General features: G+C 49.9%; 1 protein-coding gene across 1 annotated transcript in view; it reads left to right on the top strand.

The window, feature by feature from the left end:
- The window catches only part of Sdk1 (sidekick cell adhesion molecule 1), a 959,866-nt gene that overhangs the window by 899,876 nt on the left and 34,386 nt on the right, over positions 1-25,604 (top strand). Inside the window, exons 34-39 of the mRNA XM_075974284.1 lie at positions 492-551; positions 761-862; positions 11,417-11,532; positions 14,429-14,615; positions 15,904-16,041; positions 24,815-24,976. Of these exons, the coding sequence (XP_075830399.1) occupies positions 492-551; positions 761-862; positions 11,417-11,532; positions 14,429-14,615; positions 15,904-16,041; positions 24,815-24,976 (765 nt within the window). The remainder of the gene's footprint in view (positions 1-491; positions 552-760; positions 863-11,416; positions 11,533-14,428; positions 14,616-15,903; positions 16,042-24,814; positions 24,977-25,604) is intronic.

Raw genomic sequence — 25,604 nt, 5'->3', positions numbered from 1 at the left:
AGGCACCTGTGCCAGCTGCACACAAACTTGTCCCTGATGCCTCGCAGGTTGATGGGGATCAGGTGTGTGTACACCTACTCCCAGAACACTTAATGGGTGACCTTCTCCTCCCCTTCAGACCGGAGTCCCACAACTTGCAAGCATTGGTCAGCCAACAGACCTGCAACCCAGAAGGCCTGGAGAAAAAAAAAGTCTGAGTCTTTAGTGTTGCCCTCTATACGGCTACCAGTGCCCTTACATTTGTTTCCTTCTGCCAAAGGGCCAGCCCACCGCCATTTGTCTCAGGCTGGGGTGTCTTGCTTCATGTGTTAGGTAGGAAGGTGGTAACACCCGGGAGCTAACGGGAAGCCTACAGTCTCTGCAGGGCCGGGGAATGAGGCAGACAGCAGCACAGCACCCCGTCCAGCTTGCTGTGTGACTCATGTTCACCCCACGCTGGGTTTACAGGAACAATATCCCTCTGCGCTAACTGCCTTCCTTACCGCTTACAGCCCAAAGCAGCTTCAAGACCGTGAACAGCAGCTCCACGTTGACAACATATGAATTAACACGTAAGTGCACAGCATCTCGGGCCCCTGTGACTGGTGCCGTGAGGCAGGGATGCTCACCCATCTCCAGAGTCCAGGCAAAACCAGCCTGAATTCGTGGCTCTAATTGCCGGAGTTCCTCCTTGATGGTTGTGTCTCAGCATGCCCACATATCAGGGAAACTTCTAGAGGCTGGTCCAGCATAGGCTGACCCTTGGTGTCTGACCTTGCAGATCTGAAGAAGTATCGGCGCTATGAAGTCATCATGACCGCCTATAACATCATTGGCGAGAGCCCGGCCAGTGTGCCCGTGGAGGTCTTCGTGGGGGAGGCTGGTAAGTTCCGAGCCTGTCCCTCCGCCCACAGCCAGACAAGGGCCACCACCATCAATCAGATAGCTGCAGGAAACACAGAGACCTGGCTTCATAATGAGAACACTGGAGACTCCTAAAGAATGATTCCTTTTGGTTCCCAGTTTCCATCCGCTAAGTGGGGAGGGGTAGAGCAGCTTCTTCCTGGAGGAAGTGCAAGAGCTGGCAGGCATCACAGGCTCCCTCCTCCCTCCCATGTGTCCCATCAGGTTGCCTAGCCTGCAGTATGGTGCAGGTTGCATCCTAGGCAGCTGTCTGCCCTTGCACACAGTCCCAGAGGCAGCTCTCCTATGCTAGGAAATTCTCAGTCTCATCAAGTTGACACAGTACCTGTTACTCTCCTTGTTGCTATGACAAACCCCTGACGAAGAAAACTTACCAGAGTGTGTGTTTATTTCCTCATGGTAGTGGCGTAAACAACTGAAGGAAAGACGGTTGATTAGGGTCACTGTTGGAGGGTGCAGGTCATTGTGATAGGGGCGGAGCCATGGTGGCACCCAATTGAGCCTGAATTTATCAGGCTTGGTGGCAAGCACCTTTACCCGCTGAGCCATCTCACCTACTCGTTCCTCAATTACAGCTACCCTCTGAGCATCATGGGCCCTCAGCCTGCAGTACTCAGAGGCTGCTATGCAAACAGACCCAGCTGTGGTTCTCTGAATGAGCTTGTGGGGCTGAGTGATGGCCCTGCCATTTGTTGGCTGTGTGACCTTGTGGACGTTACTCAACCAATCTGAGCTCTCACCTTTGAGCATTGTGATGTGGTATAGAAATCTGTGAGCCACAGTGAGGAAGCATAGGTTCATATCCCAGCAAGGCTCTCGGCCCTTCTGCCCATAGAATGAGTTCGTAGCGTGTACCTAGCCTGGCACAATCCCTCTTCGTGTTTACTGAGCATGCACAAAGCTCCTACGTGAGTTACCGGAGGCATCTGCTCGGCTGAGGGATGGGGCTTAGAGAGTGGGTGTTCTCTCTGGGTCCCCTCTTGATCAAATGTGTACTGTTTACCTCTGTGAGCCTCGGGGAGAAGGTAGTTATAGCCTTTCCACAGAGGCCGGTGTCTGAGCGCCAGTGTTATAGATCGGGAAGAAAAATGAGTCTGTCAAGATCCAGTCCACAGGAGGCATAAGCCAGCTCCACCAGCTGGAAACAAGACTCAGATGGAAGAGTCCCATCCATGATACTTGCATGAGCTCAATTCCGTTATAGGGAAACACCTACTTATGTATTTCAGACAGTGTCCGAGCCTGGCCTGGAACTCACTATGTACCTGAGGATATATGACCTTGACCTCCAAATCCCAAGTACTGGCATCATAGGCATGCCTGCGCCATCAAGTCTAGGCTGTGCAGTGCCGAGGATGGAACCAGCGACCCCTCTATGCTCAGTAATCGCTCCATGCCATTAAGATCTATAGTGGAGTTTGACGCTTCATAGAAAGTGAGCCTCTTGGATGGAGATGGCTTGAAAGGCAGTCTCCTCTCCCGACCCCCATCCACCAACCCATCAGCAGCTTCTCTCCCTGTTTTGAGTCTCGGTGGCTATTGAATTCTTACACGTGGACCAGTCTGTCTCGAGCTTTCCTTGCTTCTGCAGGCCTCTCTGCCAGCTGCCTGGCTCCTTTGTATCTGTTTCTGTCCCTCCATCACACATGGCTCATACTTAACAACTCTGATCATGTTCTTGGTTTGCAAAATTTTACAGCCATTTATAAGTCTGACAGACACTTTAGCAAGTGCGAGAGCAAGAGAGGGAGGGAGGGAGGAAGGGAGGAGGAGGAGGAGGAGAAGGAGGAGAGGAGAGGAGAGGAGAGGAGAGGAGAAGAGAGGAGAGGGGCAAAATCTGGGATTCTGATGTAAAGTGAATTTATTAACAAACTGACTTGGGGATTCCATTGCTTTCCTCCTATCCCTGTTTCCACTCAGGGATTGGCTGGAGTCTCTACACATCCTGTGGTGGGGTTGGCAGTGTTCTCCACACAGACTGCTTGTATAGTCACTGCCAGCGGGTTTTCCTGAAGCCATTACAGAGAGGCTGAGGCGACATGTCTCTGCCCTGTTCATAGCTGCTCACAGCCTGAGGCAGAGGCTCACATCCTCGCGGACACGCAGTCAATCTTAGTCCAGCAGGAAGAGCCACCCTGGAGCTGGGGCAGAACTCATGTAGAACATATGCTTAGACTATCTAAGGCTCTAGGGTCCAGCCCAACATCGTACAAAAGCAGGGGCTGGGGAGATGTCTCAGTGGATAGACAGCTTTTAGAGCAAGCACAGGAACTGCGTTCCATCCCCAGAACACATGCAAACAAGCAAGCAAAACCACTGTGGCATGTGCTCTAATCCCAGTACTGGGGAGGCAGAGATGGGCAGATCCTTAAGGCTCAACGGCCACCCAGCCTAAGTCATGTGGCAACTTCCAGGCCAGAGGGAGACCCTGTCTCCAAAATCAAGGTGGGCAGTGCCTGAGAATAACACTAAAGCTTGACCTCTGATCTATACACATCACACACACACATTCAGATACACACACACACACACACACAGATACACACACACACAGAGATACACACACATACACAGATACACAAACAAAGAGAGACACACACATACACAAATACACACACATGCATAGATACACACACACATAAACACAGACATACACACACACACGCACACAGCAGTCTTTTAAGTTCTCTAGAAAAGAGCTAGGTCTTGCCCTCTTCCACTCAGCAGGGACCCAATACTAAGTGCCCACTAGCAGCTGAAGGACCAGAGTGCCATGAATTTTCCCTGAAGAGCAGAGATGACAATACTTGGCGCTCACAGTCCCTCAGGCTCAGTGGGACTCTGTGACTTTTGAAGGGCACTGGAAGACAGGACAGTGCCTTGAAACTGTGACTACACTGTTACTTTGAAGCTATGGCTTTCGAAATTACATTTCAAATTTTGTTTTGTGTGTGGAGGGTGCACGTGGGCCTCCGTATGCTTGTGGATTCAGAGAACAACTTTCCGGAGCTGGTTCCCCCCTTCCACCATGTGGGTCCCAGGGGTCACACTCGGGTCATCAAGTTTGGCTGCAAGAGCCTTCATTTCCTGAACCATCTGACTCCTCAGTCCATCACTATTATTTTTATTTATTTGTTTTTAATTTTGTGTCTTTGTGTGTATTTGTGTGTAGATTTGTGCACACAAGTGCAGTGCTTATGGAAGCCAGAAGAGGGCACCAGATCCCCGGGGAGCTGCAGTTGTAGGCACTCAGAAACTACCTGGAGTGGATGGTGGGACAGAGGAACCTGGGCAACAGACACTCTTAACCACCACCCCAGCACCACATAAACTGGGAGTGATGCCATCCTCCTGTAATCCCAGCATCTGGGAGACGGACATAGGAGGATCAGGAGTTGAGGGTCATTCCCAGCTGCGTAGTGAATCTGAGGCCAGCTTGGGCCACACAAGGCTGCTAAGTGACATCAAAAACAATCTTCCTGTAGAATGTGGGTTTTACCTTTCCTCTAATCCTACAGGTTTTTAATTACTGTTGGTCGGAAAGAGAGAAAGGGAACCACGCTTCTAGCTGTTTCAGCTCCCTCTAGTGACACATTAAGCCAGTCCTGGAGCCCATTAAGTGAAATTAAAAGGATTCGGAGCTGTGCTAGTTAGAACGCGTTTATAATGAAGAGAGTGGCAGCCGCTCAGGGGTAATTAACGCAGTTGTCGTGCTTCCTGGGACTGCGCCATCAGGTTCACAGCGCTAACCCAGCACACAGCAGTGACATCACAGGTACCCATGCTATATGCAGGGCTGTGTGCAGACAGGACAAGGGCTTGCATCAAGACTATGAGATGAGTATCCAATGAGAGCCCCTGATCCCATAGACCTCACGGGAAACTCTAGTCTCCATGTTTTACTGGAGACTCTGATCTCAGAGGGAAGCAAGCTGAGCATTGACTTGAGTCTGGGACAGAGTTATTGGCTGGAGGAACGGAAGGACCTCCAGCAACACAGAGTGTTTCAGGACACCTAGCAGGAAAGGGAAGTTTGAGAGTGTGTAATGGAGTCACAGTGTTCCCAGAGCTCAACCTTCATGCACAGAGGAAAACATGACCCTAGAAGTGGGGAGAAGACAGGAAGATGGCATTCCACACCCTAGCCCTCCACTTGGGTATTCTAGGCAGGTGCTCTACCACTGAGCCACACCCCAGCCCCTCACTGGGGGATTCTAGGCAGGGGCTCTACCACTGAGCCACACCCCAGTCCCTCACTGGGGGATTCTAGGCAGGGGCTCTACCACTGAGTCACACCCCACTCCCCTCACTGGGGAATTCTAAGCAGATGCTCTACCACTGAGCCACACCCCAGCCCCTCACTGGGGAATTCTAGGCAGGGGCTCTACCACTGAGCCACACCCCAGCCCCTCACTGGGGGATTCTAGGCAGGTGCTCTACCACTGAGCCACACCCCAGCCCCAGTGTCTTCTCTGTGGCCTTTTCTCTTATCCTAGGCTTGTGGGTTCCAGTGTCCTTCTACAAGTTTCTACCTCAATTGTCATGAAACTGCTCAAGTTGGGGGGTCAAACAGATCTGGGCTGAAATATAGGTTAATGTGTCATTCTAGGGCAAGGGATGTAATCCATAGGAACCTTCAAGCTGCCTAATGAGAGCAAGACTTTTTCTCAGCAGCATGAGTCTTGTGAGGGACCAGGAAACTGACTTGCGTGGCTTTTGTGTAATCTAATCATGATCTGTCAAGACCTGGGTCTTGCTTTGATGGGAAACTCACTGTACAGGCCAAAAGGGAGAAAACAAACAAAAACCTCAACTTAGGCAGAGTGCTGGTGAGTGGCTTTCAATTCTGTTTATCTTACAAACGGTGATAACAGCTATTGAGCAGGGTAGGAGTCTGAGCTCCCAGTGCTTAAACAAGAAAATAAAGGTCATTACGGTGGCATCAAAGGCTGGGTTTGTCTGCAGGTAGGATGGCTCAGAAGTAACTTTGAGCACTGAAGTATCTGCCAGGGACCAGATGTGATGGCTCTTGTCTCTAATGCCAGCACTCCAGGGGCAGGGACAGGAGGATCAGAAGTTTGAAGTCAGGCTGAAAGAAAGAAAAGAGAAGTACGTTTAATTCTAGATAAGTCTGGAGAAATATTCTACTGTGGAGCCCTACCTCTAGCCTCTCAAATTCTTTTCAAATTATTATTAAGTCACCAATGACAAAAACTAAACTTGACAACCTAGTGGGGCCTGCCACAGTCTAGTGTCAAAGTGGGAGTCCTGTGTGATGGAGGGCAATTGAGGAGAAGCAGAAATCTTCAGTATTGCCTACAATAGCCCTAGCAACCGTTGATGCCTAATGTGGCCTGGGATAGCCTTGTCAATAGTGCTAGTGGTGTCCAGAGTGACCTAGGGTGGCCCTGTCAAGAGTGGGTGTCCAGGGTGGCTTAGGGTGGTCCTAGCAATAGTAGATGCCTAGTGTGAGGCCTCCCTTAGAAACTATATCAGTCACTTTCTCATTGCCCTGACAAAATACCCAACAAAAGCAATGTAAAGAAAAGGTTTATTTGGCTCACAGTCTGAAGGTTCACAGTCCACCACTGTGGGAAAGCATGGCAGCAGGATCAGGAGGCGGCTGGTCACATGACATCCACAGTCAGGAAGCAGAGAGAGATGGATGCAGGTGCTCAGCTCACTTTCTCCTTTGTATTCAGCCCAGGACCCCAGCCCATGGGATGGTTGGTGGTTCTCACATTCAAGGAGGGTCTCCCCTACTCAATTGAGTTTAGATATTCCCTCACAGACATGCCCAGCCTTGTCTCCTAAATTGTTCTTAATCCTGTCAAGTTGACAACCCATACTGACATCATAGGTACCCTGCAGGTCAGTCATGGATGACCTCCCCGCCACACACACATAGATGTTTTCTCCAAGAACTCTCAGAACTGAGTGGATGAATATCTGTCTCCCTTCAGGATTCATCCCAGGGCACTGGGGGTTTGGGGGCTCTCTGGAGGCTACACTGCCTTACCAAAGACTGAGTGAAGCCATCTGTAGAAGCTAGTGTTTATTGACACTTTACACAAAGTAGACCTGGAATAAGGGATTCTCAACTGAAGAATCGGCCCCATCAGATTGTTCTACAGGCATGTCCATGGGGCATTTCCCTGATTGATGATTGCGGTGTCACCTCAGGGTGGGATGGTCCTCAGCTGTGTCAGAAAGCTATGTGAACCTGAGCTAGTAATAGTGTTCCTCCATGGTCTCTCCTCCAGTTCCTGTTTAGCTTCCCTCGGCAATGAACTCTAAGATATTGTGAACCCTTTCCTCCCCAAGATATTTCTGGTCATTGTGTTTACCCGACAACAGAAAGCTGACTAGCCATCCTCTTTCTTCCTTGGCTCAACACATACCAGAAGCTGCCAGCAGCAGCCAGCTTGCCTGTCCTGTGTGTTTGCTATGACAAGATTCCTAAGCTCTGAGGTTCTTAAGTCCAGGGCTGCAGTGGGTCCACCCAAACATGGCGTCAAGGGCAAGAAGCCAGCGCTATGCATTCGTGGCAAAGACATCTGCTGTGAGAGGATAGCTATTGTACATGAATGGCTATGGTGTGTGCGCGTGTGTGTGTGTACACATGTGTTTGTGTGTACACATGTGTTTGTGTGTACATGTGTTCTTGTGTGCTCAGGTATATTGCAAGTGCCATGCACGTATGTGTGTGTGTGTAGAGGACAGTGGAAGACCCACATGTCAGCGTCCCTCCACTTTGGGTTTTAGACAGTCTTTCTCTTTTACCTTGAACTCAGAAATTCAGTTAGGCTGGCTCGTGAGCCCCAAGGGTCCTCCTGGCTTTGCCTCCACAGCACTGGGATTTCATGTATGTGACTATTTTTTATGATTGCTGTTTTGTTTGGGGGATTTACGACTGTCAGCTGCAGAGTACCCCAGAAGTTCCTGGGGTTCCTTATCAATAGCTTGAAGAGATCTGTCTGCACCATGACAAGGTCGATGTAGTGACTGCCAGTTCATCTATGTTGGCGTGTTAGCTATTGCACGGGCATGCAGAGCCAACCACAGCTGTGACCATGGCCTCCTATTTTACGAGTGATACTGCTTGTGGGCATCCAGCCAGCAGATGCTGGGGAAACTGCCAGTCAAAATGCTTCGAGGAAACAATTTCATGCATTAAAAAATATGGGGAGATGGCTCAGTGGGTAAAGCACCTGCCATGAAAGAAGGAGACCTGAGTTCCATCCCCGGCACCCACATAGGAATCAGGCCTCCTAAGACATATCTGTAACCTCATCTCTAGGGAGGCCAAGCTAGGAGGATCCCTAGAGCTCACTGCTGGGCCAGCCTAGTGAGTCAGTGAGCTCCAGGTTCAGGTAGAGACTGTCTTAGTTAGGGTTTCGGTAGCTATGAAGAGACACAGTAACTCTTATAAAAGAAAACATTTCATTGGGGTTGACTCACAGTTTCAGAGGTGTAGTCTGTTATCATGGAGGGAAGCGTGGCAGCATGCAGACAGACGTGGTGCTGGAGAGGTAGCTGTGAGTTCTACCCCCAGATCGGCAGGCTGCAGGAAGAGAAGACCCTGAGCCACTGTCCCCAGTGACTTACTTCCTCCAACAAAGCCACGCCTACTCCAGCAAGGCCACACCTCCTAATAATGCAGCCCTCCCTATGAGCCCCATGGAGGCCATTTTCTTTCAAACCACCCCAGGGACCCGGTCTCAAAAAAGAAGGTCGAGAGAAACTGACAGAGACCTGACCCCTGGCTTTTACACACAAATGTGCAGGCACACCCACACGGCCATGTGCGTGCACACATTAATGTGTACACACCACACACACACACACACACACACACACACACACACACACATACATATACACTCTCACACTGGCTGATGTTTATTTATGTGCATCTCACACATTCATACAACAGGCCTTCCTAATGGCTAAGTTCTCCAGGCAGGCTGGAATCCCTGAAGCTCTCAGGAGCAAAAAGGTAACACGTTTTGTCTATTTACTCCCCGCATGTGCCAGCAGCATCCTGTTACCTGCGTTACCTGCAGTACTTTTGTAGCATAGAACACCACGCTGCAGTACAGCAGACACAGGCATGTCTCATTTGGGAGCTTCATTCAGCGTCTTTCCACTCTGGAGTCCCCACGTGGTTGGGATCACATCAAGTGTGCGGCTCACCCAGCCACCTGCTGCAGATCGACCATCACAGCCAGGGCCGTCCGGGCTTTGCTTTCTGCCAAGTCTCTGGAAAGCCAAGCTTGGGGGTGCCGAGGAGGGATCTAGGCGCCGGCCTACCAGAGTAACGACCATGCTCAATTCTGCCTTTCATGATTTTAATTGTACAACAGTAATTTTGTGATCGAGTTGCCGACGGCGAACATGCAGAAGACATTAACTTTATTTATGTTTTGGATTATTAATGCGGCTGTTAAAATTCCTCCAGTTAGTTTTGATTGAATTGTTTTTTTGTGTGATTCTGTTGTTTAATGGAGCGGTAAATAAGAATTTCTGATAATGAGACCCAGCATCTGTCACAACAACCTGGTGTGGGCTATTAACATTTCCATTAGCGGCAGGGTGGGCAGCGATAATACAGAAGAACACAGTTAGACCAAAATAAATAGGCATGTCAGGCTGGGCGGGTGTTAATTACTATTTTATTCTGCATGGGTGGGGGGAGAGAGCAGGAAGCAGGGGAGGGAGCTGCGAGCAAGGGGTGACCTACTGCTCGTGAGGTGGCCTTATCTCTACAAAGGAGCCCCTGCTGGCAAAATCTCCTTAGGCAGTGATGGTGTTGTGGCTTCCGTTGACCTCTAGACAGACTCAAATCAGAAGGCAGCCAGCAGGGCGTGTGGAGAAGGCTCAGTCACTACTGGACTCACTATGCATGCACAGCTTGAGGAATGAGTTTGGATTCCAGGCACCTAAAAGCCCCAGGGTTGTCAGAGGTGGGGAGGGGAAGAGTCAGGTGAATTCCCTAGATATAATTGACTGGCTAGCTGAGTGAATCTCTTAGCTCCAGGGTTCAGTGAGGGACCCTGCCTCAAAAAAAATAAGGTGGGGAGGTGGAGAGTGAGAGCTTGGAGAATGCCTGCCCTTCTCGTACACATGCACAAGTGTGCACACTCACACACACACACACACACACACACACACACACGCACACACACATATACAATAAAATGAGAAGTGATCAGTGAAAACCTGACTGATTTCTGGCCTTCATACATACCTGCACACATATAAACACATGCATGCATACACATTTGCATACACATGAACATATATATATACATACCACAAACATGCATGTGCGTGCACACACACACACAAGTGATAAAGAGCAGTTGGTAGTTAGTGCTCTTGGGCCCACAAGCTGAGGCTGAAGGAGGTGAGGTGGGGCTGGGCTAATGGGCTAGCCTCTGCCTCCCAGGGGCTAGTTCCTTAGGATTACTCCTTGCAACTCTTGGATACAACCAGGAACCAGATTGTCTATGAGGAGCAATCAAGTGGGAGACAGGACTATCTCCCGAGAGGCAGTGAACAGCCTGCCACGAGAAGGTACCGGTGTGGAATTGAGAACCAACCGCCAGACAACTGGTAGAGAGAGGGCAAAGCGGTTCCGAGCACAGCTCCGGCTCCCTGCACTGTTCTCCACTCCCTAATGGCTGTGAGGGACAGAGTGGGAAGCCCACTGCCCTCTGGCCACCACATCTTTTGCTTGTATATTGAACCCGGGATAGGACGGAGCACCCCAGGAAGTGCTCTGGTGGGAGGGAGAGAGAGGAACAGCCTTGGGTTCAGAACTTGCAGTCAGAGTAACGCACATACAGCCATGTTCCCAGACACCAGAGTCCCTGTGCGTGTGGACGGGCGGCTGTGTCTCTAGAGTTTTCTGGGAGCAGGCGCCATAATAGAGGCACCTAAACTTGCAGTGGCAAAGAAGCTGTCACTGTGTTCTGTTCCTTCCACTGGAAACATAGAGTTCTCACCACACCCCACCCCCTTCAGGGATGTCTTGCTATCTGTGGCTCTCTTACCTGCAGAGCCTCTTGGGTCCCTGCCATGTCCCAGGTGCTTCTGGGACCTCCAGTTGTCTTCCATGTCTCACTGTTTTGTCTCCCAGTGGGTGATCTCCCAGCCCGTTCCACGTGGGTTTCCAGACAGTGTATGTGTCTCAACATTCGCTAACTGTATCTCTGCAGAATCAATGTTCTTTGTGACTGTGTAGTCTGCTTTGTGCATTTAGAGGAGGTTCCTCTGGGAGAGCTTGCAACCTTCCTTGGCATCAAAGGACTTAAGAATTGCCTGGAACACAGTGCCTGAAACCTGGAATGTGATTATACCTGAGGCCTTCCAAACTTGGGTGGTGTCCAGGGCTGTTCCCCATGCTGTCACAGAATTACGTCCTGTGTGAGCCCTGGAGACAGGAGTTGGTGGGTCCCAGCCAGCTTATGGGAAGCCACCCAAGTTATTGTCCCGTTTCTTTCCACAGCTCCAGCGATGGCCCCACAGAATGTCCAGGTGACGCCACTCACGGCCAGCCAGCTGGAGGTCACATGGGACCCGCCACCCCCAGAGAGCCAGAACGGGAACATCCAGGGCTACAAGGCAAGTTTTCATGCACTATCGGGCTCTTGCAGCTTACTGTGTGCCCAGCGCGCTAAGGCTTTGGCTGCGTACAGGCTACGCTGCGGGACTGCTGTGTCCCCAGCAGCTGCACAACAGTGAAGTAGGCCACGTATGCCTGGAGCAGGCTTGGAAGCATCATCCCGTGTGGCTGCTGTGTGGTCACCACAGAGCACACTTGGCTCCTCCAAAGAGAATCAGGACCACTGAGGAACCTGACCTCTTTCCGTGCCCACACCACAGCCCCCAGGGCATTTGCTGATTGTTCCAGAAGTGGGGTACCCTCACCAAAGCAGGTTCCAAATCCCACACTGTCCACTGCACATTGAGGGAATCTCTCATTTCCATAGGTGTGGGGTAGAGCTAGAGAACCTCTGTGTGTGCGTGTGTGTATTGTGTGTGTGTGTCTGCCTGTCTGTGTCTGTTCGTGTTCATGTGCATGTATGTGTGTGTCTGTGTCTGTATGCGTGTCTGTCTGTCTGTGTGTATGTGTCTCTGTGCCTCTGTGTGTATGTGCATGTCTGTCTATGTGTGTGTATATGTGTCTATGTGTCTTTGTGTGTGTCTGTGTGTGTATGTGCACATGGCATGTCCAGAGGGCACTTGACTATGCTGTTCTTTAGGCCTCAAGTACTGTCAACATTTTTATTTTATCTATCTATCTATCTATGGTGGGATGAAGACAAGCTTTCTCCTTGGCCCAGAACTCACCTGATATATTAGGCAGGCTGGCTGACAAGCCCCAGGGACCCCCCTGTTTCTGTCTCCCCAGCACCAGAGTTACAGGCAGGTGCTACCGTGCCCAGATTTCTTTTAGCATGGGTTTCAGGATAACACTCGGGTCCTTAGACGCCCATAGCTTGGGCCATGTTCTGAGCTCTGGGAGTCCTCATGTGGTGTGACTTCTAGGAGCCTCATTTTAAGACAGGCTCACTAAAGAAGTCACCAAGTCTCCATGAGCCCATGCTCTAAAGGTGAAAGAAAGGAAGAGTGCTCATCTTGCCAGCCAGCATGGGGGCGGGGGAATGGCTCCATGGGCCCGCTTCACCCCTGCTGAGGGCACCCAGGAGCTCTAAGCATTGCCCAGACCTCCCTGGAGGAGACATCCCATCTGGCGTCTCCATTCTTCCAGAAGTAATTTCTTTGTCTGGCCTCCATGAGCCCTACTTGATCAGTTATCAGAATCTCAGAGCCATCCTGCCCTGATGAATATTGGCCCAATTAAATGTCCATTTTAAAATGATCTTGGTAGGTGTGCTATGAAAATGAATACCTCCCTGCCGGCAGGGCTCTTACGAAGATGAATGAGGTCACAGAAAGTCCCCTGAGCTCCGAGGCAAGGCACTATTTATGCACATCCAAAAATATGTTTTCTCATTTCCCTAATGATAAAGACATTGAACTTGGATATTGATCACAAGTTAGCATGGCCTGTCTGAGCAGAGGCTTTCCTGCAGTCAGCTCTGCCATCAAACGTGCAGCTAGGGCTTGAGGGTGGAAGTCAGCAGGCTCACATGTCGGACAGGCTCCACCACAGATGGACCTGTGAGGCCGGGTGTCCCGGCTGCCTCCTGCAGCGTCTGCCCTGCTCTCACAGAGGGCACACTGCTCTTGTGGCCTGGCACAGGCTCATGTACACAGAGCCAAGGGGGATCTTCCAGCCAGTGTTGTCTTTGGGCAGTCCAGCTGGCACGGGTTTGGGGCAGGGGTTGCCAGACAGCTGTTTAGGGAAGTGGTTCTGCTAATCATTCAAACCTTTGTGCTTGGACCTCAGATTTACCTGTAAAGCACAGCAAAGCTAGATGAGAAAAAATGGTACCTAAGGGAGGCAAGGTGCTCTCCCCAGTCCCAGCTTAGGACTGTTTCCTGATGCGTGCGTGCGTGCGTGCGTGTGTGTGTGTGTGTGTGTGTGTGTGTGTACATGCTCAGGTACATGTGTGTGTGTGCATGTGTTTGGAAGCCAGCTATTGTTTCTCAGGTTCCCTCCACCACATTTAGAAAAAAAATCATTCTTAAATTGTGTCTGAGTATGTACACATCAGTGCATGTACCAGTGGAGACCAGAAGAGGGCATCAGAACTCCATCAGCAGTTGTGAGTTGCCAGGGATCGCTGCTAGGATCTGACCTCAGATCTTCTGGAAGGGCGGAATATACCTTTAATTGCTAAGCCAGCTCTCCTGCATCCTACCTTGTGTTTTGAGACAAACTGTCCACTGTCTTGCTGGCTTGTAAGATAGGCTGAGCCCCAGGGATCTGTTTGCCTCACTTCCCCAGAGCTGGGATTGGAAGCATGCATCCCATGCCTGGCTTTTTTTTTTTTTAACATGGGTGCTGGGGATTGAACTCATGTGCTCATGCTTGTACAGCAAACACTGATTGGTCCATCATCATCCCCCGTCTCCTTCCTGTGATTTTTGGTGTTTCCTCCCCAAAGTGATTTTGCTACAGTAATGGAAGATTTGGGTGTGGGTTTTTAACAAACTATGGGAGTGTGGGGAGAGACTTTGGGTCTTGCCTATCTGTAGGTCAGAGCAGGGAGCAGATTCTGGTGCTTTCCCCCACCAGAAGACTACGTCACAGGTTATAGGCTGCACATAACAAGCGTTCAAATGCATGAGCCTGGAGCAGGCAGCCTGCATCCTAACCACAACACGCAACAGGGGCTGTGACCTCTGCATACTGGCCCACCTGCAGGTCCCACACTGATCAGTTTAAGTAGATGATGCTCAAAGTCTAGATAACAGGGCAGCATCCCTGACCATTGCCCAACACCCCAGTACACTAGGCCTCCTTCACCAACTAACCTGAACCCCAGGATCATAGTCTTCATACTAAGGCTTGGTAGATTCCAACCATACCCCATGCTCTGCCCAACAGATTTACTACTGGGAGGCCGACAGCCGCAATGAGACTGAGAAGATGAAGGTCCTCTTCCTTCCTGAGCCTGTAGTAAAGATAAAGAATCTCACCAGCCACACCAAGTACCTGGTCAGCATTTCTGCCTTCAATGCCGCGGGTGATGGGCCTAAGAGTGACCCACGTCAGGGACGCACGCATCAAGCTGGTAGGTGGCCCTGTCTGTCCTGTCATAGCATCAAGGGTACTGCTCAAGAGCCAGGGGTATAGCTCATTTGGGAGACGGAGGCAGGAGGATACAGAGTTCAGTTCTCTTTAATGACATGTTGAGTTCCAAGTCAGCATGAGATACGTAAGACCCTGTCTCAAAAAAAAAGAAAAGAAAAAAGAAAATAATAAAGAGGGGGGATAGGGAAGGAGGGAGGGAGGAAGGAAAGGAAAAGAAAGAAAAAGAGTGCACTTAGAAATTGGAGGTGTATGACAGTGACCCATTGGTCCCCAATGCCTGTGCTAAGGCAGTTTGGCTAGGTTGTAGCAGTGTGTTTTCTTGTAAGCCTTCAAAGTCATGGAAGGAGGAAGAGCCTTGTCTGTGTCTAACCTCCCTTCCTGACCCACAGAGCTCCTTCTAGTGCTTTCTCTCAGAGCTTCTCCCCATTCATCTTGGTCTCTAGGAACTGAGTTCCTTGTGCATGGAGGCCAGGGCCCAAATCGGGGACCCATATGGCTGCACCCCAGGGCTTCTATACCCATCCACAGCCTTGATGGATTGGTAGCTCAGGCTTCCTTGTGTGTTAGCCCAGCAGCAATCTGTGACTACAAGGTTTCAAAGGAATTTCAAGAGGAAGGATCAAGGTCGCAGCCACCACCACCATCACCCACCCCACAATACTACCCAGCCCACCCCCTGCCATGGGAAAGGAGGGTTAGAAAGAGAAGGAAGAGGGGAGGGAAATGGAAAGGTGAAATGGGGAGGGGAGAGGAACAGAGGGGGAAGGTGAAGAATAGAAGGGAGAAAAGAGGAGGGAAGAGCAGGAAAGGGGCGGGCTGAGCTGTGAAGAGGAAGGAGGAGTGTGGGGATAGGAAGTGAGGGGAGACAGTGCTTCTGCTTTCCTGGAAGACGGGACTCAGCATCTCCCACAGCGTCCAGCATCTTCCCACAGCGTCCAGCATCTTCCCACAGCGTCCAGCGATGGAGCTGCCACAGTTTATCGTCTGCTCTCTCTGTTAGCTATTCTGGCCTTTGTCCTTTCCCCCTTGCCGCTCCTTTGTGGTTCAGCTGCATTATCCTTTGTGATCTTCTGGGAGGGCCCCTGCATCTTGTTGATCCCAGTCAGCCGAGGGCTTTTCACTGTGTCTCCCATCCCTCCATTCCTCTTGGCCACTTACACTTCCACAACCTAGGAGCACCGCCCGTCCGGTAAGGAGGCATGGCTCTGTCCGAGGTATCCATAAAACCATTTATCTTCACTCTGCATCCCTGTGCGCTCTTTTCCCAGCTCCGGGGGCCCCCAGCTTCTTGGCCTTCTCAGAAATAACCTCCACCACACTCAACGTGTCCTGGGGGGAGCCATCAGCAGCTAACGGCATCCTTCAGGGCTATCGAGTGGTGTATGAGCCCTTAGCACCCGTGCAAGGTAAGTCCTTGTGTGTGAGTGGGGGGTGGGGAGGACTGTAGTGGACTCTACTCCAGGGTACACAGAGAAGGAATGGGGAGATGGCTCAGCTTCTGGTACTTGCAGTGCAAGCATGAGGGCCTGAATGAACCCTAGAGCCCATGTAGAAACTCTAGGGGTGGCAATGCTCAATCCTGGTGCTGGAGAGCTAGAGACAGGTCTGTAATGGCTAACTAGCTAACTAGCTGAACCGGGTTTTGAGTAAAGAGTAACAGACTCTGGGGCTTGCTGGTGAATACCATGTCTGAATACCACAGGTATGGTAATTTGAATATCTTTGACCCCCATAAGATCACAGGGGGTGGCACTATTAGGAGGTGTGGCCTTGTCAGAGAAGGCTGGACGGCACACGTCTTCAATCCAGACCTTGAGACTGGAGGGCACACCTTTAATCTGGACCTCACCTTTTGACCTTTTGTTGGAACTGTACCACTGTAGGGGTGGGCTTTGAGGTCTTTTTCTCAAGCTTCATTCAGTGTGACAGTCATTTGATTTCCTGTTGCTTGCAAAATATAAGCCACTCGGCTGTTTCTCCAGCACCGTGCCTGCCTGCATGTCTCCATGCTCCCTGCCTGCATGTTGCCGTGTTCCCTGCCATGATGGACTGAACCTCTGAACTGCAGGTTACCACAATTAAATGTTTCCTTTATAAGAGTTGCTGTGGTCATGGTGCCTCTTCACAGCAATAAAAACTTAACTAAGAGAACAGGTTAGAAAGCAGGTCCTTGCTCTCCCAAGAATGTGCTCGCGGATAAATAATAGACGGATCATGGGCTGGAATGCAAATGGCTTTGGGAAAGCAGATCATGGAGCCCATAGTAACTGAGGGAAGACAGCAGTAGAGATCCTGCCTATCGTTCTGCCTGGAGGGCTGAGGCGGGGCAATGTGGTGGAACAGCAGCAAGTGCCAGATTAAAGATGTGGCTTCAGAGGACCAGTAGGGCTCCTAGTCACACACCAGGAACCTGATTATCAGTCCCGCCTCTGGGTGTATTTTGAGTTCCATCTATGGCTGAGTCTTCTATCCACTGAGTCCACTGAGGACCTTGTAGCCTTTTTTCCTCACCCCAATGCATGCCCAGGGACAGGTGCAGCCATCTCTGCATTATGACCCAGGTTCAGACCTCCCTTCTCCTGGTCATACGCAGATAGATGGTAAAACTTAGGGATTATTGAATGTCCAGAAGGAAATAATGCATCAGCAGCTGGCCAGACCATAATGGCCCTCCGTTTAACGACGGGGTCATTTTCCTTTTGAAATAGGCAGTCCCATGGAGCAGGAAGTTGATTTGAAAGGGAACATTCAAACACTCGATTTTATCACATCGAATTTCCGATGCCTTTGACCAGAAGATTTGCCGTTATTTCATGGTCCTCTAAGAAAGACAGAATGCTCACCGTAAACTATGGCCCCCGGCTTTTGCACCATCAGTTCCGAGCCGAGCCACGTCCCAAACCAGAGAAGGGAAAGTGAGAGAAAGAAAAAGCTAAGGGTGTCTGGGGCGATCAATGAGCTTCCTAACAGCTGTGGGGGTGATCTGTGGATGGAGTTCTAAGAGTCCAAGATGGCACTGGAGGGGACAGAGGACAGTGATGGCTGTGGTCGTGCTGGGTGGCATTCCTGCCGAGGTGAACAACCTGTCCAGGAGCAGGTGGTTCCTACAGGACTACCTTCAAGATCCCAGGACAGACTTCCAAAAGACATGCCCGTTTTTATATGAACAGCAGATTGAAGACTTCCCAAAGGCCTTCCTATCTGTTCAGTAGGGTTCCTTCCGCACATCACACATACACACACACTCACGTCACAAGCGTTTCACGGACGGCAAACAACTGAAGTCATTCAAATGAGTAGTGACTGTCAGAATCGTGGCACTAATTGACCCAGGAACCCTTCGTAATCAGAACTGGCTTGAGTATTTCATTTGTCCTCAAACAAGCAGCTGACTCTGCTATGTCCTGTGTCCCGGGTTAATGGCTGCCTGGATCCCCAACAATCCTGTGGCTCATACCCTGGGAGCCCAATGCTGCTGTTCCTAGCTGACTCTAGTACCTGCTCTCCAAACAATTGCCTGTCATTCCTTAATGGGATCCCTGCCACGGGGAACTTGCTGTCTGTTGTGATTCACTCTCTCTGTACATCCCTCAGATGGTTCTGGCTTTCCCACAGCCGCTTCTCCCAGCCAGCCAGCCTCCTGCCTCTACACGCCCTGTGTTACCAGGGATATGGGGGGTACTTTTTCCTCTTTCACGACAATGTGTTCTGACACACTTGATCCATTTAGAAATGATCCCACCTGGCCTCGGTGATGGGCAGTGTTTATGAGTACCTACTGCCGTGGCTCTCAAGTTGTGGGTCATGACCTCTTTGGAGGTCTCGAATGACCCTTTCACATGGATCGCCTAAGACTGGAAAACACAGATAGTTCCATTACAGTTTCTAACACTAGCAAAACTACAGTTATGGCATAGCATTGAAAATAATTTAGTACTTGGGGTCACCACAACGTGAGGAACTGTATTAAAGGGTTGCAACTTTAGGAAGGTTGAGGACCACTGACTTACAACGTACCTGCACAGTACTATTTGTTAGGTTTCAAACCCAGGACAAACACTTGAGGCGCCCATTTAATGTATCCAAGCAGATGCTGGCCGCCAGGTTCTCCCTGCATCCCTCAGTCCCTACCTGCTCCAGGGTCCTCCTGGCTGGCATCCCCCTCCCCTCCCCTCCACATCTCGAGCCCAGTATTCTCCTCCACCACACCTAGGAGCAGTCAGGGCCTTTCCTTTCTGATTTCTGTTTCTCACCCCCTCCTCGCCTGCCGTCCACCATCCCCGCATCTGTGCCCTCACGCTGAACTGTAGCCTCGGTGTACATTTTACAGAGAAACTGAGTTCAGGAGGCTGGGGAGATGGTCACTCAGTAAAGTACTTGCCTTGCAAGCATGAGGATCTGAGTTCGATCCCCAGCAGCCACCCAAAAAGAAGGGTATGGTGACATGTATTTATAATCCCAGCACTGGTGAGAGAGAAAAACGGGGATCTGTGGGACTCACTGGCCAACCAGCCTGACCTACTCAGAGACCCTCAGTACCTGTAGGAGGTACTCTGTTAAAAGTCATGATGGACAACGCCAGAGGAGGGATACTCAACATTGACGTCTGGCCCCTACACACATGAATACATATGCACACACATGATCACCTCCCCCATCACACATGCACCCCCCCACAAAGAACTGAATTTAGAGCCCATCTTTTTTATTATTACATTTAAAATTTTTGTTGTGTGTGTGCACATGCACGCACACATATATGGGCACGTGCACACACACCCATGAGGCGCGGCATGTGTGTGAAAATCAGAAAACAACTTGCAGTAGTCATTTCTCTTCTGCTTCCACCATGTGAGTCAAACTCGGCAGTCAGTGCCTTTCTGTGGAGCCATCTATGGGCCCAAGAGCCTTCCACCCATCGACTGGACTTCCAGACTCAGAAGGAGGGGAGGGACTTGAACCCAGGTGCCCAGTGCATGAGTGGAGCTCTGCGGCCTATGATCGGAAGGAGCTGGGGAGCTTGTGTTCCTGACAGCCCGTGCAAAGGCGAGCACTGGAGAGGGAGTGCCAGGCGATTCACTGACTGCATAGCTGGGTGTGTGCTTGTCACTCCCCAAGTGGCAGCCGGTGAAGTCACTTCGGTTGCACCCGTTTTCACCTCTTCTCATAAGTGACAAGATGTTCTCTTGCTGGCATTGCCCCTCTGTGTGTCTCGAGGTCTGGCTCCTTCATCACACATGTTCTTGTCGTCGGGGCAGTGTCTGCTCCGTGCTGAGAACTGGGACACTGGGACAGGAGGACAGGATTGTGACTTTGTGGCCCCTTATTGGTTCTGGAAATCGAGGACAGCCAGGCCTCAACATAGACAGTCCAAGAGCAAGTGATCCAGATGCCCAGATCCTTGATTTTGCTTTTGCTTTTGTTCTGAGACATTTACTTTGCAGCCCAGGCTAGACTCAAACGTACTCTGTAGCCTAGGCTGTCCTAAGACCCACTCTGTAGCCCTACACTGACCTTACACATCCCCTCCTTCTTCTGCGTGTCTGTCATGGTTGATCCCAGACTCAGCTGGTTAGTGACTAGAAGCACACAGCCCAGCCAATGGCACTACAGAATTGCCTGTAAGAAGCAACAACTGAGTCACAGGAACCATGAATGGCCCTGCAAGAATGAGGTGACCATGGAAAAGGTCTCACTACTCACGCCTCCTGAACCAGTGTCCCCACGGCAGCTTACTCTGGTTGTGGCTGCTCGACTCTCATGGCCAGTGGAAGCTCGGCCATCATGAGGCAAGCAGAGCTTAACAGCTTAACAGATGTTTGAACACAGGACACACTAGAGCCCTGCCAACACAGACACATGCACACATGCTGCACACTTGCACATGCATGGATGCAGCTGAATAGGCCTACAGGGTGACCCAGCACCTCCCTTACATAGAATCCCCAGTGAGGGGCTGGGGTGTGGCTCAGTGGTAGAGCCCCTGCCTAGAATCCCCCAGTGAGGGGCTGGGGTGTAGCTCAGTGGTAGAGCACCTGCCTAGAATCCCCCAGTGAGGGGCTGGGGTGTGGCTCAGTGGTAGAGCCCCTGCCTAGACATATAAGGCCTAGGTTTCATGCCTAGTACTTCATAAAAGAAATTTAAATAATTAACTGGTGAAATAGAACATTGGTCTTACCTGGCATTACCTGGGACTAAGGCTTCCCCAATTCTTCCCCTGCTGACCTAGGACTGCAAACTTCCAAGAGAACCACTCTTGGCTGAGTGGCAGACAGGAAGTTCTTGTCTTTGCTCTTCTCTGCCCTTTCCTTTCATGCATCTCTGAGAAATTTTCCTGCTGCTATCAGGAGCGGGAGAGCAAATGTTCAGCCAGATACAAGACGAAACCACTAGAGGCACTACCCCATGGGGAGCACCACATCACTAGGAGCATCACCCCAGTATTAGTACCACCCTACTGGGACCATCGCCCCATTGAGAACAGCGTTACCCCACTGGGAATAACGGCGTGCTGGCACACCACTCCCACTAAAAGCATCCCCATGACTGGGAAATTATTCCACTGGGAAGAACATCCCACTGGAGCACTACACCCGTGGGAGCACAGCACCACTCGGGATATAACCAACTGGAGCACTGATCACTAGGAATAACCAACCACAGGGAGGACAGAGACATCAGTACATTGGGAGCAGTCACCCTGCTGGGGGCATTGCACCAGCATAGTACCATCCAGTAGAAGTGCCAGCCATCAGAGTATCATGCTACTGGGAGCACCGTGCTGCCGAAAGCCACAGGCTGCAGTACTGCACAACTGCTACATTTGGGACCCAGCACCACGCCCCACAGACTGTGCTCCCTGGAGCACTGCACTGCATGGAGCACTAAGCCATTTGAGCACCGAGCCATGTTTTGGGAATCTGATTTTATGGCAGAGATATTTTTATGTTTCTTAAATATGTTTTAAACTGTCGTAGTTTTATGAGATTGTTACCCCCAAGGCTTCGTAGTACAGGGCATGGTTTTAAAATTGACTACATAAATAAAATTCTGACACACTTGAAATGGAGGGAAGGCCAGGATGACCCTTCCTCTGGGCAGGATCAAATGTACCAAGTCCCTAAATGGATTTGCATCTGCTCCAGAGAGAACTAAGCGTTTCTAAGAACAGAAGGAATTGCTACCATGCAACCTTACACCTGAGAACGTGTTTGCAGTGACAGCCACCCTGTGCCACCTACCATCCTTGTAGCCCCTTCCTTGAGTAGCACGAATAACGGTGGGGTCCAGGTCTGTAGAAATGACTACATTTTTCTACAGACCCCCCAAATGAGGAGGGTGAACGAGAACTGGTTTAAATCACCCTGAAATCATTCGGAAGGCAGTAAGTCAGCTGACAAAAACCTGTATTAAAGGCACATTATGAGCGCAATGAACCAACTGAGAGGCATTTTGGAGACCTGGGGTCTGCAGACCTGTGCTCTGATGGCTTGGAACAATGGATCAGTTTTGAATAAGATGGTACTTTGGTTCCTCTAAATAAGCCCGCGTGGTATGAAAGAGACACGCTTCATGACGATACCCTCATTCCGCTGGGAGCATGGGTGCTCAGCAGGAAGTAGCATCCCCCGTGTCCAGCTCTTCACGAGGCTCCAAGGACACACTTCTGCTGACCTCAAGGATGTGGAAGAACTATTTCCTCTTCTCATCCTGGATGTGCCTGGCAGAGCGAGTGAGAGCTCGGAGAAGTCCCACAGCCAGGAGCTTACCTACCTAAAACATCATCACTGCATTGTTTGCGAACCCATGGAGGCCAAGAACCTCATCTGCCCTCCCGGGGAATGTACGTTTGTGAAATTTTCAGTATTTCTTCTTTCCTCCGAATGTTAGATTTCAGTCTAATTGTATAGCAATGTTCATTATTCTCTGATTCTTTTTCTGCAGTATCATTTACCTGAAATTAATTGCAATCCAAAAATATTAGACTGGGGGGCTAAACCATTTCTAAATTTTAAGTATGCACAATCCCAAGTACTTCAACTAAATCCCCCTCCATCCTCCTGCCTCTTGGCCAAGATGTGAATTGCCTCTGTTGAGAGTTTCAGTGCTGTGTGCGCTACCCTCCCGTAAGCTACTCAGCGGCTATCTCGGTCACCAGATCAATTGTTGTTCATCATAGCCATGTTAATGTGCTACCTTCCCATTAGCTATCTCAGTTGTAAGATAGGGTTGTTTTCCAGAATATTCGTGCTGTATGCACTGCCCTTCCACTCGTCACCCGGTAGCCACCAGACTGAATTTTGTTCCGTGTATCCATGCAGTGTATCTCGCTGTCTCCTTAGCCACTCTGGCTGACTTGGTGATCAGATGTAGTGTGTAGATATGACTGTATTTACCCACACACATATATTCTCAATCTCAGGAAATGATCAGGGGTCCTGAAAACATAGCCATGAATTAGGGTTCTTCATGGGACTTTGTATGTTCATTATGTATTTCTGTGTAGAAATATTGTCTCGTGTGATTCTCATTCTCTGAACTCAGGGTCAGTACTCAGAGTGCCAGACTTTTTCTTTTGGGCCACCAACCAGCTCCCAGATCATGACATGGAAACTTATTCTTGTTAATAGTTTTGAATGCTTGGCCTAGCTTAGGCTCGTTACTGGCTAGCTCTTTTAACTAAAATTAATCAGTTTCTCTTTATCTACCGTTTGCCTCAGGGATTTTCACTTCTCTGTCCTTCTCTATATCGTATTTCCACTGCTTCTTGTGTCTGTTGACTAACAGCTGGTCCCAGATGTCTCCCTTGCTCTGGCATCTCTTCTTCTCTTGTTCCTCCTGAGTCTAGATTTCTCCTCCTATTTATTCTTTCTGCCTGGCAGCCCCAGTTATGTTAACCGATGTTTCTGTCCCACCTAATCCTTCAGTCGTTCAGTCCCATAGAAACTCACAGAGATCTACTTTAATTATAAACTGATTGACCTATTATCTCAGGCTTTTTATTAATGTTTATAGCTTATATTAGCCCATAATTCTTGTCTGTGTTAGCCACATGGCTTAGTACCATTTTCAGTGAGGCAGTCAAATCTTGCTTGCTCTGTGTCTGGGTGATGTGACTGCAGACTCTTTCCTTTTTCCAGCATTCTTCTGTTCTCATTACCCCACCTCTACTTCCTGCCTGGTTGCCCTGCCTATACTTCCTGCCTGGTTGCCCTGTCTCTACTTCCTGCCTGGTTGCCCTGCCTCTACTTCCTGCCTGGTTGCCCTGCCTCTACTTCCTGCCTGGCTAGTGACCGATCAGCGTTTTATTAAACAAGTACAAGAAGCAAATCTTTACAGGGTAAAACCATTGTCCCTGTACACAGCTATCCCTCTCTTGCCTAGCTATTAGCCATTCCGCTCTTTATTAGACCAATCAGACACCTTAGGTAGACAAGGCAAAACAAATGCAACATATCTTTACATAATTAAACAAATGCAGCATGAACAAATGTAACACAACCTTTGCACAGTTAAAGTAACATTCTGCAGCATAAACAAATGTAACACACCTTTACCCAGTTAGTAATGTTCTGTAATGTAACATGTCTTTGCCTAGTTAAAATAACATTCCATAAAAGGCACGGATTTAACATCTTCACTCCAAAGTCCATGGATGATGTTTCCAAAGGTGGCTTGATGCTTGCAAGCCACACACACGTCAGCTAGGTCAGGCTGCTGACCCATCATTGGGGAAAGCTCACATTTGAAGCCGGCCTCTTCCACACCCTGCCCTCCCTACTAAATCAGAGGTTTGCAGTCAGTCTCTGCAGGTGAGGCAGGACTCTAAAGCTGGGGGCAGAGTGGAAAGGGAATGGTCTCCAGGATACAGCCTGGGAGTCCTTCCTGGGCACCTTCCCTTTTCTCCCACAGTCCTCAGTGAAGCCTGTGCCATTTCCCTTGTGACTGTCACAGGCTTGGTGGTTTCTTGGACAGAGTCACTTATCAAGCTTAAACTCTAATTACATGTATCTGGGCTGAAAATTGGCCGGGATCAGCATTTAAACTCCTCCTAATTGTAAGCAATGCTCCTCTCGCGAGCTGCCCAAGCTGTCTTCCTTCTTATCGGAACAGATCAGCATGCTCAATTACTTCACCACGCTCAGGCCCCTCTTCCCTGTGCTTCTGTGGCCATTCCAGGAGTGAGCAAGGTGGTGACCGTGGACGTGAAAGGGAACTGGCAACGCTGGCTGAAGGTGCGGGACCTCACCAAGGGAGTGACCTATTTCTTCCGAGTCCAGGCGCGGACCATCGCCTATGGGCCAGAGCTGCAAGCCAATGTCACTGCGGGGCCGGCCGAGGGTGAGTGGGGCTGCACTGGTGACTGCAGCTGAGCGCCATAGCTGTCACCTGCTTCGTGGGTTGGCAATTCAGGGACAGTCTCCAACAAATATTTTGGGTTCAGCAGCCAGAAAATGTCTTGGAAATTTCCAAAACACATTGTAAGCCAGGCAGGGCCGTGCCCAGCAGCAATCCCAGCACTCAGGAGGTGGAGGGAGGCACAAGGATCAGGAGTTAAAGGCTATCCTCAACTGCAGAGATGGAGACAACCTGAGCTATATGAGACCCTGTCTCGATAAAATAAAAAATAAAGGCAAAAAGCACATGACATGAGCTTCTGTGTGTAGACTCATTACATACACAGAAACACGTTCTTGAATGTTAAGTGCATAGATTCTTTTTTTTTTTGGTTTTCTTGCAAAAAACAAACAACCACAAAACACTTAATTAAAAATAAATGAGTTTTTAAAACTTTTTAATATATACACTCTTTATGTGCAGCCCAGCAAGTCTCAGGGGTTCTCCCTTGTCTCCTCTGTGCTAGGATTGCAGGCACACATCTAGCCCCAAATCTTACTGTTTTTAATTGTGTGCATGTGTTTGCATGTGTGTAGGGTATGTGTGCACAGGTGTCTACAAGCGCAGTATC

Source organism: Microtus pennsylvanicus, chromosome 1, assembly GCF_037038515.1.
Source record: "Microtus pennsylvanicus isolate mMicPen1 chromosome 1, mMicPen1.hap1, whole genome shotgun sequence".
In the NCBI taxonomy this organism is placed as follows: domain Eukaryota; kingdom Metazoa; phylum Chordata; class Mammalia; order Rodentia; family Cricetidae; genus Microtus; species Microtus pennsylvanicus.
This window is presented reverse-complemented; position numbering and strand designations above follow the sequence as displayed.